Here is a 15,882-nt window from a genome sequence, read left to right on the forward strand (position 1 = left end):
GGGCTTAATAGTTCTGGATTGAAGTTTGGAGCCAAAGCACCAGCTAGTGAAGTATTACTTTGCTTACCTTTGCCTCTTTTGTGGACCTTATAGAAAGGGCAGTTAGGCCAAGGACAGATTTGGATATCTCTGGGTCCCCTGACCTAATATCATTGTAAACTCATCTCTTAATAGCACCCTAATTTCATCCAACCTCCAACAGAGTACAAGAGTCTAAGTCCTAATAGTGGAAACAGTAAAAAGAATCCTATCAGGAGCATGGCAGTAAGAAATATGAAGTCTGGACAATGAAAAAAGACTTGGAAGAGTCCAGCAGACAGTGGGTTGTCATTCTAGAAGATCTAGTCCTATGTTGCAGAACCCCAATGAGAATGAGGATGTGAAAGATGCTGACTTGCACTCAGGGCTACCCAAGGTTTGCCAGTGGCACACTAAATAGAGCCCGATAGGAAATGCAAAAGATCTTGGGAGGGGGAGAGAGCAACTCTTTAGTGGTCCAAATTTTGTTTTGATAACAAACACCACTGTCCTGCATTCCCAGCTTTGCTTATTTGCTATGTGTTTCATACTAGGTTCTGATCCATTTTCTCTGTTCCCTTATAACCTGACCTTGACTCTGATTAAACACACACTAACAGTTTCGTGTGACAGCCCCTGTGGCAGAGGCAGTAATGTAAAAACATTCCATTTGTTCCCCTACATTTGCCAGTCCTCTTGCACATACACAGGACCATGTGACTAGTTTTGGACAATGAAATATAAATGCATGTGACATTTGTCACTTCTGGGCTGAGGCAATAAAGAGCCTATATGCGATTCTCCAGCCTCTTTTTCTCCTACAGCGGCAGCTGAATGGGCCACATGTTCCAGATGGTACGGCTGTAAAACAGTGGAGCCTCAGTCAGCCTGGAGCCTTGAGGGACTGTGTGGAGCAGATCGCCTCCCAGCGTGGGGTCTGCGGTGTGGGAAAGATAGAAGCTCTTGGTGTGCAAAACCTCTGACACTCTGAGATCATCTGTTATCTGACCATACTTGTATTCCTATGGAAGACCCTCCCCCTTGCTTCTGCATGCATAGCACTTACTTCATACTCTTAACTTAGTTGTTAATAAATCTACGTGTTATACCCAGACTCCCCTGGACTGGCTCTATGGGACAAAAGATCAGGCACAAGTCAGCAAGCAAAGCTTTGACTTTCAACCAAATACATAGTTGTGAGCAATTCAATTCAGTAAACACAACTATTTTCTACTGCACAAAAAACAGGAAATAATTAAATTTCTTATAGACGTTTCTTTATTATACTTTCCCACTTGAATATTTAGAGAATAATTTAAATGTAATGCATACTGACAGCAAGCACAGTATCAAATATTAGTTTTTAAAATTTTTTTCTGTTCTCACCCTTTATTCCTTTAGGAAAAAAATATTTAGATGACCTCAAAGAAACAATTATTATGCTAATCACAGTATGCAGTAACACGTACAAGCCCATACTCAATAGAAAAGAAAGCAACAAAGAAGTGAAAAAGTCTTTCTCCTCAAATCATTTTAATTCAATTTTCCACAGCCATATAAATTTAAAGTATGAAACAACAATAATACAGCTATAGAATCTAGGTTCTCTTTCAAAGCAGCGGCATATAAAACATAGAAAAGCTAAAACCTCAGCACAAGCTTCAAAAGAACAAGGACTGAGAGGGTTTTGATGAAGACATGAAATGCACAAAATACAGTACACAAAAATACTAGAATGCATAAAATATAAAGCTACACATTTCAGGTAGAAAGCATTGTAAAATATATAAAATATGCAAGAAATCAAAACCAAAGAGATTTTTCTTAGAGTACCATGAATACACTGGAACTGGCAATTAGCATTTGAAGATGGGAACAAGAAAATAGCAGTTTCCCATTTAAAACTTTATTTCTAGGCTTTAGGATTTCACCTTCTTGACATCCTTCTTTCCAGAGCTCTCAGTAGCTGACTCTGCTTTTCTTTTCTGTGACTAAAATGGAAACAGATTTAATGTTCTGCTCCAATATGCACATTTTTAAATGGCCCAACAATGTTAAATCTAGGATGTAAATGCATTAAAAAAAAATTTTAACATGAATATTCACTTAAATGTTATACTCACATTTAATGTTCTATATAGCCCAACAAACTATGTAACCCAATGTAAAATAACCTCCAAGCATGTTTCTTTTTAAGAAAAGACATAAAATACCCATCAAAAATAGTCATCAAGTTTCTACTTACACATGGTACTATAAATGTATGCTTATCTTAAAGAACTACTTAATACTTAGAGTTTTCTGGGAAAAAATGTTATTTATGAGTGTTTTATTTTTTAAATCTTATGACAGATGTTAACATACCATATTTCATATATTCTATGATGCACATTTGTTTCCCACTTTAGCATCTCTGAAATCGGGATGCATCCTATAATTGATGACAAATCATAGTTACTTGGCAGCAGTTTTTCCTAGTGGCACATAAAATAATGCTGTGTCTTACAATGGAAGGCATCTTAGACTTGATGAAATATGGTAGCTTACTTAACCACACTCAAATAATATGATCTATTAAAGAGTATTTGAAATTGTAACTATACAAGGCAACCTGACTGAATTAAAATTAAGTCATCTTATTATTCAACAGTTAACTTATTACCAAGTAAACCAAGTAAAGCTTTGCTGTCTCCTCAGAGTTCTTATTTGCACTCATAGTTCCACAAAGATCAGAAAACTTATTTGATCAAATCAGAACTCCCAGTTTCAACCTCAGTCCCACCCCACCCCACCCCTCTCCTACTCCCCATGACAACTCTAGTCTCAATTCAAAGGATTTTACTTGCATTATACTTCTGCTTAAAAGTCATGAGGAATTTTTTTAAAATACTGAGCCCTGTTACTACGGGAGTTCCTAACCATATGTTCTACAAACAAATAGGAAGCATGTGGTTGTAGTGTAATTCTTTTTCTGTCAAAAACAAATCAGCATTTCATAAAACCAGTGTTTATAATAGGTATCACTATGGCATTAAACATAATATAGGCATTTTAATTATGTAAAAAAAATGGGATCTACCTAAAAGTTAGGAAAATGCTGAAAATTTTACCATTGGAGTTTTAGTTGCCCGTTTCTTCTTTTCTGCTCTCTCTCTTTCCTCAATTTCCATATTTTCTTTCTCAATCAATGAAATCAGAGTATTACAGCGTCTCTGGAATTCCTAAACCAATTAATACAAGACTTTTAATTTCTTCAACCCCGGCACAATCTTTAAAAAGTGGTAATTCTTTAACTGTATCATTTTTGTGATACAGAATTTCTAAGTTGGTATTCTTCAGAACAATATTCATACAGAGTATATTCCACCAAAAATATGAGAAGTGAATAAATATCATTCAGTGGGTAAATGGGTAAACAAACTGTGGTACATCCATACCTTGAAATACTACTCAGCAATAAAAAGGAAAGAAGTATTGGTACATGCAACAACCTGGATGAACCTCAATGGAATGACGCTGAGTGAAAAAAGCCAATCTCAAAAGGTTACATACCGTATTGTTCCATTTATATAGCATTCTTAAATGACAGAAGTTTAGAAATGGAGAACATATCAATGGTTGCCAGGGGCTAGGGAAAGGGGGGGAGAGTGGGTGTGACTATAAAGAGCTAGCACAAGGAAGTCTTGTGGTGGTGCTAGTTACACGTATCTATGTGTGATAAAATTGCACTGAACTACACACACGTGCGCATGCACACCCCCTCCCACACACCCACACACACACACACTAGTGCATCTATAACCAATGAAATCTGAATAAGCTCTGTGGATGGTACTAATGTCAATTTCCTGGTTGTGACACTGTACTGTATTTATGGAATATGTTACCATCTGGGAAAACTTGGTGAAGGGTGCATGGGCCCTCCCTGTACATATCTTTACAAATTCCTGTGAATCTTAAGTATTTTGAAACAAAAAGTTAACAAAAATCACATAAACAAAAAAATAAGAGGATGTCCTATTGTCAAAGCACATTTTGGAAGTACTCAGTTTACAAAAGTCAAACAGATTTCTTTTCTACAGGGCTGCTCAGAGCCTTTAAGTTCCTCATGAGCACTGCCAACCACTAGGGTAGGCGATGTAAGAAGCAAGCAATTCCCCAAGCTATTCAAACAGCAGAACTCTCTTCTCAAAGGACATCTTGTGGGATCAGAGTTCTGAGGAGGGCGTCTCAGGAAACACTGATGCATTTGTTAATTCAGAGCGAACAATAGCTGAAAAGATTCCGCATTAACCTTGCCACTACCTATATTTCACTGCCAGCAAATCAATGCATCCAAACTGTAAACAGTTTTTATGAACATATGGTGAGCATTAAACATATGATTAATATGGATGCTCATATATATTAACCCTGTACACTTTGCTGTATTTTAAAGGTAAATAAGTTTAATATCAAAGGATAAGTAACATTTAAAAATGATTTCTTTTTTGTATAAGCAAAAATATCTGATAAAATATAAAACAGCTAAACCCTCAAATAAAAATGTAGATTTATTGGCAATTAAGAACTCCAACCAAAAAATGGTCCAAGTACAAGAATAGAAAACTCATGGGACTCCCCTGGTGGTCCAGTGGTAAAGAATCGCCTTCCAATGCAGGAGACTCGGGTTCCATCCCTGGTCGGGGAACTAAGATACCACGTGCCGCGGGGGAACTAAGATACCACGTGCGGCGGGGCAACTAAGCCTGCGTGCCACAACTACTGAGCTTGCGCGCCTCAACAAGAGAGCCTGTGTGCCGCAAACCACAGAGCCCACGCACCACAACTAGAGAGAGAAAACCTGCAAGCTGCAACCAGATAGAAGCCCGAGCACCGCAACGAAGAGACTGCGTGCCATAACGAAAGATCCTGCATACCTCAACGAAGATCCTGTGTGCTGCGACTAAGACCCGATGCACCCAAAAAAATTAATAAAAATAAATAAATAAAATAAATATTTTTTAAAATTCATAAAAATTTAAAATGTCCATATATTAAAAATTCTTTTTCAAAGAAATGCAAAGTAAAACAATGATGTATTTATTAAATTAGCAATGACACGTTCATGCAAGTGTGTGTGTGTGTGGTATGTGTATCCGGTGTTGGCAATAAGATGAAATGGGAGCTTTCATTCACTGATGATGGGATACCAATGTTAAAAATTGTGCCCCCCACAAAATCTGTAAGTTGAAGTCTTAACACCCCCACAATGTGACTGTGTTTGGAGAGAGGGCCTTTAAGGAGGTAATTAAGGTTAAATGAAGTCATAAGGGTGGGGCCCTAATCCGATAGGTCTGGTATTCCAAGAGGAAGAGACACCCAGAGATCCCTCTTCTCTCTCTCTCTCTCTCTCCACTCACACAGAAAGGGTCATGTGAGGACACAGCAAGAGGACACCATCTACAAGCCAGGGAGAAAGGCCTCACCAGAAACCAACCCTCCTGGCACCCTGATCTTGGACTTCCAGTCTTCAAAGCCATGAGAAATTTGTTTAAGCCACCCCATCTACAGTACTGTGTTATGGCAGCCCAAGCAGACTAAAATACTATCTTTCTAGAAAGCAATTTGGGAATATCAATGATACATCTTAAAAATTTCATACTCTTTGAATGAACAATTCCACTCCTAGATACTTAATGTAAGGCAATAAGAGATGTATATGAAGATTTACAGAACAATATTTAGAGCAGCGCCATTTTTAGCAGAGAAGTACTGGGAACTAAATTTTGGGTACTTTGTCAATTACCATATACATACATACACATCTTACTATATATGCATATACACAGCAGAAATACCTGAGAGAGTACTAACTACATACAGTGTTACTAGTGGTTAACAGCAGCTATTTCTGAAAGTAGGAGCAATGGTAACTTTAATTTTCTTCTTTATACTAGCATGTATTTTCTAAATTTTCTGCAATGAACATTTAGGTCTTAGGCAATCTAACATTTTTAAGAAATGGCAAATTTTTTAAATACATTTTATCTTTCCAAATAAAAGCCAGAAAAATGGCACACAGAAATATTATCAACTATTCAAGCATTTTCTACTCTGTAAAATTCAAGCCCAAAAGAAGGCAGAAAACCAAAGATAGTCTAGCCAGAAAAAAATTCTTCATTAACAAATTATTGTTTGACTATTAAAAATAACCTTACAAAACACTGGTACATTCATGTTTCTTGTGCATCCTCAATTACCCAAGGTTAAATAATTTAGGAAAAATAACACTGGAATTTTCCTTACTTACCAAAACAATAGTGGTATCTTTAATATGCAGACCAAGCACCCTTCACAGCTTCATTCAGTAACACACATACAAATTAAACAGCATGTTATTCAATTTATCTATTATAGAAAGGGCTAAGTTGACCCCGATGAGATTTGATTGTTGGTTTCTAGGGAGACTAGATAGAGTCTTTATGTGAAGCTGATTCTTGAATCATTAAGCTATACCCTCTGGCTATTATTATTCTCAATAAGTAATAGTTGCCTGTGACTGCAGATATCTTTAGATACATATTCATGGTTCATAATGGGTGATTCAGAAAAAAACTAATACTTTTGAGACAGTCTCATATGCAGTGAAACAGAATATTTCAAAATGATTATAAATAGACTGTATAATAAGTTCTTACCTTCATTCCTTTTAACCTGTCACTAACTACAGACAGAAAAATAATCTAACTCTCTGGAGAAAGGCACCAAGGAATGAGTGACTCTGGATGTTACCTTCCTAGCATAGGTAATGCCACTTTCTCTAAAGATACCAACCCCATCTTTTATTCACATGCTTGAAGACTGCCTAACTAAACAGATGGTATCATAAACAGAACACTAGCTAACACCAGAAATTACAAGGAGGCCAGATTACCAACAAAATAGTGATTCACTTTTTGAATAACTAAGTGACTATGAAATGACTATGAGAAATTTCATGATGTCAAAAGCACTTTTATCTTACATAATTTTGCCTTTCACATACATATTCCCCTAGATTCTTGTACCTTTTTAATCTTCCTATTTTCCTCGGATTACAGGGAGTGGTTCATGTGCTCTCAAACTGTTTCCACAATTCTGTAGTCTAATTATCTCTTTCTCTCACGATTTCCCCATGCTGGATTTAGGAATGAAATTGGAGGGAGAAAAATAGCACACAAGAGGAAGAGAGGAGATACAAAAACAATAAAGACAACAGAAGAGAGTAGGAAAATGACAAATGGAAAACTGTTCTGCAGAGTTAATAGCTGTGGCCAAAGGAAAAAAAAGTACTTTGTGTTCACACATGTGCAGGAAATGCTAGATTTTTAAAAGGTTAAACAAATTTCTTCATGGCAGGACTTCTCAGAGCTTTTAGCATTCTAATGTAGATTGGAAGGGTCAAGGGCAGGATTCAGTATCAGCATTTCCCAAATTTATTTGAACACAGAACCCTGTTCTGCATATTGTATACAGTAAGGCCCCTCCACACAAACCGAGAACTTTCAAAGATGCGAACGTGCGTTCCATCTTGCAGCTTGCCCTCTGTCTCCTACTGCTGACGATCCTTCAGCTCTACCATCTCCCACCTCCTCTCCCTCCTCCAGTCAGTAACTCTTCTTGCCTGTTCACTCAATGCCAGCCCCTATATGCCAGCTATTATACTGTACTACTGTACTTTTCAAGGTACTATACTGTAAGATTTTAAATGTTTGATTTTTTGTATTTTTTATGTATTATTTGTGTGAAAAGTATTATAAAACTATTACAGTAGTACTATATAGCCGATTGTGTTAGTTGGGTACCTAGGCTAACTTTGTTGGACTTACGAAGAAACTGGACTTACGAACGCACTCTCGGAATGGAACTCGTTCGTATGTAAGGGACTTACTGTATTTGCAAATCCTGGAACAATGTTTGGTAGAAACCAACTTGGGAAATGCTGTGCAGGGTAAGAGTGATAGATAAGACTAAGTTTGAATCAAAATACAAAGAACCTAGAAGCTAAAAACAAAGAACTAAGCAATTTTACTTAATTCAGTTGACAAAAGGATCTCACTGATGATTGTTAAGCAGGAGGAGTCATGTAATCAAAGGTGTATTTTGCACTCTGAAATCTTCCCTTGATACAGAGTCTCAATAGTGGGAGCTCATAAAATTACAGACTCTCAAGATTGGAAAGGACCTTTAAAAATTATTCAAGTTGATGCTGAATCCCTTCTACTAGGTCCTTACTAATTAGCTATTCAGCTTGTCTGAATTCTTCCAATGACGGGGTACTCACTACCTCCCAAGGCTGTCTATCCCACGTTCGGACAAGTTAAAAATGTTCCCTCATGCAAAGCTACAATGTACTACCTTATAGTTTCCAACAATCAGTTCTAGGTCTAACTTTTGTAGTCAAATTGAACAAGCTGATTCCCTCTTCTGTATGACAATCTTTCAAATATTACAAGGCAGCTCTCATGGCTCCATCACAATCACTGCAATTACCACCAGACCTGCCAGACATCCCTTTTTTAGGCCAAATAGCCTCCCCCTTTACCCATCCTTCATTTAACACTTTTCTTGAAGGACTGTATAACACTTATGCCTACCCTTGGTTATATTATTTCTTTCCTTCCACCTTTCTTACACATTCTTTTAAACCAGGGGTCAGCACATCCTTTCTGTGAAGAGCCAAACAGTAAATACTGTCAGCTTGGTAGACCACATGGTCTCTGTCACGACTGCTCAGCTCTGCCACTGCAGCATGAAAGCAGCCATAAACGAGGCATAAGTGAATGCGTGTGGCTGGGTTCCCATAAAACTTTACAGATACTAAAATCTGAATTTTGTATAATTTTCACACGTCACAAAATAGTCTTCTTCTGATTTTCTTTCAACCATTTGAAAATGTAAAAATCATTCTTGGCTTGCAGGCCATACAAAAACAGGTAAAGGGCTGCAGTTTGCCAAGCCCTGTTTTAAACTGCAGTCTTTAGATTGACTTTAAACAAACTGTCTGCCTTGGTTTTCCGTATCTTTTTAATGGTTTATAATTCCATTCAACCCAAGTTTCAACTTTTGAATACTAGGATATGTATCTCTACCTTTATTTAATAAATAATGGGATGTTTGCAGTAAGTGGCGCTGTCCTGTACTGTGTGGTGAATATCAATCACGCCAGGCATCAAGTTCAAACATCCTCTGCCCCAATACTCAGCTTCAAAGCATCAATTCAAAAGGCACAGAAAGCATCAGTAGACTTGAAGTGACTTACTGAAAGAGATTAAAGAGACTCCACATTACATTTCCTATGTACTAAAATCCTAGACACTAAGCCTGCCTAAGTCTGAATGACAGAAGGTTGCTGTCCATTATGGTTGAAAGTCAAAAGCAGGTGAATGAGCAAGAGCAAAAAAATAAATAAATAAATTGCACTCCACATCTGCACATCTAAATTGGTAGGTGGTTCCATAAAGTCAGAATCTTCTTCTACAGTTCTTAGTAAAACAAAATGGGTGTTTTTTTCTCCTTTGCTCTTTTATAAACTCCCTATACTTTACCTTTGGGAATTGATACCTTCAACTATACATTCTGTGGTATATTTCCTAGGTTCTTTGTCACTTTGGAACCTCTATCATACTAACAAAAAGCAATGGCATTCTATACTAAAATCTCAGGGCCCACGCACACTGGTAGTTAGATGGGAGTTATATATTCTAATAATAATAATTAAGAAATATATCCTATATTTCTTAAACAAGTATCAAATGTTATGATAGTTTTACCTAACTGCTGCTACTTAAACATCGTTATTTGTAAAATGTCACATACCTCTTCACAATACATAAATACATAAAACAAACTCCTGTTAGTGCATGTATCATATTTCAGATTGTTAGAACAATTCAGTCTTAAATCAAACACTGTATTTACTAATAAAACACATGATATTTACAACTGGCTACTCAAACAAAAGCTGCAGGGATTACAGCCAAGTAAAGTCTATCATTAGAAAAAGGTAGATGAAAAGAAAAGAAAGGAAAGGAAAAGAAAAAAGAACTCAAACCCGTTGCTACATTTCTTCACATTCTATCCAAATCTGATCCAACTGTAGGGGTCTATGAGATAGAAGCATACTGAAGTACGAAAGTTCCATGCTCATTTATTCACTGAATGCCTACTTTGTGCAAGGGTTATGCTGGTACTTTTAGGTGGAACCATTTGCACCTGAAAGTTAAGAGAGCAGTAGTAAAAAATGACTCTGGGGCAGATAGTGCTATATTAGCCAAGGGAAGTAAAAGAAGAGGAGGAACAGAGAAAAGACAGAGATATAAATTTGGGAATTGTCAGCCTATATGGTAGTTGAGGTAAACATTTGCCAACTTCCACAGAACAGTATTTCTAAAATGTAAATCTGACCATGTCACTGGCCTGTTAAAATCTTTCAATGACTCCCCATTTCCTATAGAATAATGACCAAAGTTCAATACCAAGGACAGGGCTCTTCGTAATTTGGCTGCCAGCTCCTTCCTCATCTTCCAGGACTTCCCTACTCACACTCCAGCACAACCTACTTGCAGTTTTTGCACGTGCTGTGCTTGTTTCTACCTTTGCACATGCTGTTTCCACAGTCCCAGGGCCAACTCCTTCCTGGTCATTCAAGACTCAGTTCCAAGAAGGACCTCTTCTATGAAGCCATTCCTCTGACCTAACCCTCAAGGCAAAGTTAAACACAACCCCTTCTGTACATACCTCTATATAGGACCTTTCTGAAAATTAAGGCTGAAAGGGACATTTTAGTCTTTCAAGCACATTAGGAAACAATATATCCCTATAAGCATAAATATATTTTAATATTTTCATAATTCTACAGTCAAGAAGAACCCATCATTAATTTTACATTTTACCAATTTTGTGAATAATGTATTAATTCATATCCTCACACTTCACTAAGAATGTAATGCTCTAAGAAATCAATATTAGCTGTTATCACACAATTAAGTACTAATACACAAAATAAAAAATCATGAGTGGCCTTCTTTATAAAATTTCCTAGGCTATGCTGCATAAGCAACAAACAAAAGTGCTATTGTGACTATAAAACAGGTTGGAAAATTTTTAATTTGACTTTTGTTTTTCTAAAGTATCTATAAAGAAAATCCTTCTCTGACTGGACAGATAATTTATCAAATATCCTGTGCTGAACTAATAATTTAGTTAATGTTTACTATCAATGATAAAACCTATAAAAAGGGAAGCAAGCTAATAAAGAGCTATAGCAATATTTTCTAAATAGTATTTGTTCTCCTACAATTCTGATGAGGAATATCATGTTCTTAATTTTAAATAAGGAACATTTTCATTAATAATAAAGCTGTGATTTGAAAACAAACAGCAATAACATGAAACTTTTATTACATTGTATACAACAGTGTGTGATTCTCTCTCTGAGATACTACCCAAAAAATTCATTTAAACTACTACAAAAGGCAGGGTAATTGTAATAACTAATTACCAATACCCTCATTCAACTCTAAAGTCCATGGCCACAGGCTATGTACACGGAGCTTCTTGCGAGGCTAGGAGAGGAAAGAAAAAAGCTTCCTAGAGGCTAAAAAGTAAGAATATTTTTTAACTAAAATTAAGAGTCAAAGCAACCCTGCAAAGGAAGCATAGTGGCTATATCAAGAAATGTTCTTTATTTCAGAGAGCCAAATTCTGCTTTTTCTCCTTTAAGTACTTAAAAGAACCTAAGCAGGTCCAAAGAATTACTGATTAAACTTTGGATACTTTCAATATGTCCTTTCCAGTAAACTTATGTGCTAGGTATTTTAGACTTCTCAGATTCTTTTCAAATCTCCCAGTCACGTTAGTCTGTCACTAAATGAACAGAGATAATGCCCTGACATTCATTCCCTAAAAGGAATTAATGAGCTAATGTTGGTAAAGGGATTGGCAACCTTATAGTATAAAAGGTAGTATATAAATACAAAGTATTATCTTTTCCTCTTACAGTCATCTGGCAAAGGTCCTTTTAATTCTGATAGTTTTTAAATGTCCTAAGACTAAGACCTCATTATAATACATTTTTTTCTTAGAAGGAAAATGGTAGGGCAATTCATGTACTCTGAGCTTAAAAATCTAAATTGATCATATCCTTCCTACTCGTTTATGTAGTTCAATAGAGACTGATTACTTACTTAAAGACCACACAAGTTCTCAGAGAAAGAAATCACAGTCTTTTTAGCACAGAGAAACAGAACTAAAACTCATTTTCTCTTTTGTATAGCCAGCATTTTTAAATGGAGAAGAGCCTCAAAGAAATTTTCAACCTTTAGCTGAAGGCTTTCAAAATGCGGCATATTTAGAAGTGGAGGTTCATGCCTTTAAGTACTTTAAGACTGTTAAGTCAGAAGCCATGAATTCAGTACTTTGAGATCTCTGAATAAAATATAACTACCAAGGTTTCTTTTTTTTTCCCTAAGTATTTCACACTATTTATTGGTGTCTCTGGGAAAGAGTCATCTTTAAGCAAGATTATGTTTTTAAAGATAGCTTCTTTAGTAAGCTAAGTTGAAAGTTTAATCATTAATAAAATTTTAATTTGAACACAGTGACACACTCACATAATGAATCAAATTACATCCTCTTTTATTTCTAAGATGGGGTTTTTCAATGAAGCAAATTATTTTAATTTTGGAAATCACAAATGCCTCTTTCAAGGGGGAAGTTTCACTTCCTAGATTGTGAATGTGATTCACTATACAAGACCAATTATTTAAAATGAGGGGAAAAGAGATCATCTAGAAATAATAGTAATCTATTTCTTTAATTCCCTAATGATTTTTATTATCATGAAACGTTCCAAAAAGATGGTCTAAATATATTCATGCATATTTTAAAATATATTACTTATATTCTAAATCCAGAAATATACGCAAAAATTGTCCATCAACTAGGAGGGAAATAATATAGTAGAAAAGTTAACAAAAACTCTGGACTAAAATATTTAATATGAAATAAACTACTATATGTTTTGAAAGATTCTTTAGAAATCATAAATTCCACCTTCCAGAACATAATTAAGGACAGAATTGTCTTCATTTTTAACAGACAAAATAAAAGTTTCATTTTTCAATCACATATGTAGTTAATATCCACTCTTTGGAAAACATACATTAGAGATTTAAACCTCTTGGTAAAGAAAGAGGTAAATGTTTTGTTGAAAGATGGAAGAAAAGATTCTTTACAAGGGAGTTCAGAGACATCTAGTGGTTGTTAATAATACACCGGATTTCTTCCCGGAAAATGAAATAAGGTTATGTATGTAGTTCTACAGTCATGTTCGTATTACAAATAATATAAGATTTTCCTTGCTCTTTTGAATCTGTTTCATCCTACTGCTTTAGTTTAATGTTTCCAGAAACTGAAAACAGCATTAAACTCAACCTTTTAAAAAATTAGTGAACTATCACTGAAATAATACTCAAAATTCAGCAAATGTTCCATCACATGAAAGGGCATGTATGATCGAAAACATGATTCATCAACAAATGCAGGTGGGCATTTGTCTTTTACAAGCTGCTGATGCCGCTCTAAATTAGATCATTATATGCATAAAACCCCAAATGGCTAAAAATTTTAAATGCATGGCTTTTGAAAGGAGTTCTCTGCTAAACATGGTCATAGATGCACCGAGCTAGAAGGCACCTTAAAAGGCCAACTAGCTCACTGCCAAAGTCTTCAGACTGTCAAAATAGAATCTCATTTTCAAAGCTAATAGAAAGCTATTTAACACTGTTCTTCAATAATCTATTTCAACCATCCAAAGAACCCTGTCAAACAACTCTTCCCTACATCCAACCTCAGCCCTTCATGCTACAGATTAATTCCTATTTTTTTATTCTTTTCTCAATTCTTCCTACTGTATCTTATTAACATATACACCTCTTCCTATTCTTTTGTACAAGTATAGCACTTTACATTCATCCCTACAATTGTCATGTTGCAAGGGAGATTCAATCAATTCATCATTCCAATTTCTCTAGTTCCTTTTGGATTCTGGCTTGATCCAAAGTATTTGCTACCTCTCCCAGCATTATGTATTCCATAAACTTGATAGACACATTCTAATAACAATCCAGGAACCCTCTAAATTAGTGTTAAAATTTTAAGAAATATCTGATCTTATAAAGCATCCACCAAAATTAGCATCTTCAATATAGCAACTCAGAGTTTTCTTTTCTTCAACTTGAACTGAAAATACAAAATGGGTCAAACAAAATGTTCAGCATTGCTTCACACCCCTATGAACTTTTGGCCAAGAAAACATTTATGATAGACAGAAACTAAAGAGAAATGTTCACTGTTTAGATTGTTAGTTTCTGGTTACTTTTAATGTTTAGGCTGTATGAATCTCCTTTTGTCTTAATTACCTCGGCTAACAAAAGACTGACGATGCCAACATTAAAAACATGTGGCATTTATTTCAATATCAGCAAGAACACTGCTAAGCAGCACTAGGATTTAACAGGAACACAATTCATGTTAGAAAGTAACAGTAAATTGCATGAAGCTAAAAGAAAATCTCTTCTTAATTATTCTGTCTCATAATATTCTTATAAAAACTCTACTTAGGCAACAATTCCTTCTCATTAAAAATAAATCCTTAAGTTATTCACACAGTCTCAAGTATCACCTGCCTCATTACAAAGGGGAAACTACCTTTAAAATGAAGAGCTCTGATGGTCACCATATTAACCAAGTAATCAAACTCAGCATCACCAAGAATGTGACAACCTGACATAATAAGCCTCCTGATGTGATGCAATGAGAAATACACATCACTTAGGCAGCATTCCTGCTGAAAATGCTTAACCTAAATCTAACAGTGAGCAAACAATGAGATACATGTTGGGCATTCTACAAAATGAGTCTGGGTACCTTAAAAAAGTCATTGTCATGAAAAACAAAAAGTTGTAGACTGAAGAGACTGAAGAGACTCAACCAAATGCAATATATGAACCCTGACTGGCTCATCAATTTAAAAAAACAGCTATGAGAGACACTTTCGGGACAACTGGAAAATTTTGTACATGGACCGTATACTAGATGACATTACTGAATCAACGTTAACATTTTCAGGTAGGATGATGGTACTGTGCTCATGTAGGAAAATATCAGTTTTATTTAGGAGATAAATGCTGAAGTATTTAGAGGTGAACACTCATGATGTCTGTGACTTACTTTCAAATGGTTCAGAAATATAGATCTGTATTTAGATTAATAAATATAAAACACAGATCTGTATTTCTGAATATAGATATGTTTCTGTATTTCTGAGTACAATATATAGATTCTATATGTATAGACAGATGCCATGTATGTATGTATAAGTATATACACACATATACTAGTGAGAGGAGAAAGCCAACGTGGCAAAATGTTAAGAATTAGAGAATCTAAGTAAAGGATGTATGATATTTGACATTTTTCAAAAGAAAAAGTTGGAGGAAATAAGTAAGAAAGGAATACGTACCATGGCGGTTCTAGACTTGATAAACCAGTCAAATCTAAACTGAGGAGCATTCCGAACACACTGTCTTAATTCTTCATACACGTTTTCTCTATCAAAGCCCATTTTGTGTAACATACAAATCAAGAATCGATCTTCTTCCTCAGTATAGTTCTTTCCTTTGCTGGTTCCATACTGAATACGTAACTGATGAAATGGAGCCTTGTATCTTGCAATCTGTAAATTTAAACAAAATAGTGCTTTTGACTAAATGTGCAATAATAATAAGTCAAAGCTAATCACCATTTAATCAATTAAAACAATCTATTGGTAATTTGACA

General features: G+C 35.5%; 1 protein-coding gene across 5 annotated transcripts in view; it reads right to left on the minus strand.

Moving 5' to 3' along the window:
• Positions 1–1,275: 1,275 nt before the first annotated feature.
• The window catches only part of SMARCA1 (SWI/SNF related, matrix associated, actin dependent regulator of chromatin, subfamily a, member 1), a 68,545-nt gene continuing 53,938 nt past the window's right edge, over positions 1,276–15,882 (minus strand). The window contains exons 22-24 of one of the 5 annotated variants that reach the window (XM_036840540.1): positions 15,566–15,778; positions 3,129–3,239; positions 1,276–2,009 (exon numbers count right to left, since the gene is read on the minus strand). In XM_036840540.1, coding sequence (XP_036696435.1) covers positions 1,938–2,009; positions 3,129–3,239; positions 15,566–15,778 — 396 coding nt within the window. In that variant the 3' untranslated portion in view covers positions 1,276–1,937. Of the gene's footprint in view, positions 2,079–3,097; positions 3,240–15,565; positions 15,779–15,882 lie in introns of all 5 variants that reach the window. The other 4 variants (XM_036840539.1, XM_036840542.1, XM_036840541.1 and 1 more) reach the window with 4 other exon arrangements.

The sequence above is a fragment of the Balaenoptera musculus genome, chromosome X (genome assembly GCF_009873245.2).
Source record: "Balaenoptera musculus isolate JJ_BM4_2016_0621 chromosome X, mBalMus1.pri.v3, whole genome shotgun sequence".
NCBI lineage: Eukaryota > Metazoa > Chordata > Mammalia > Artiodactyla > Balaenopteridae > Balaenoptera > Balaenoptera musculus.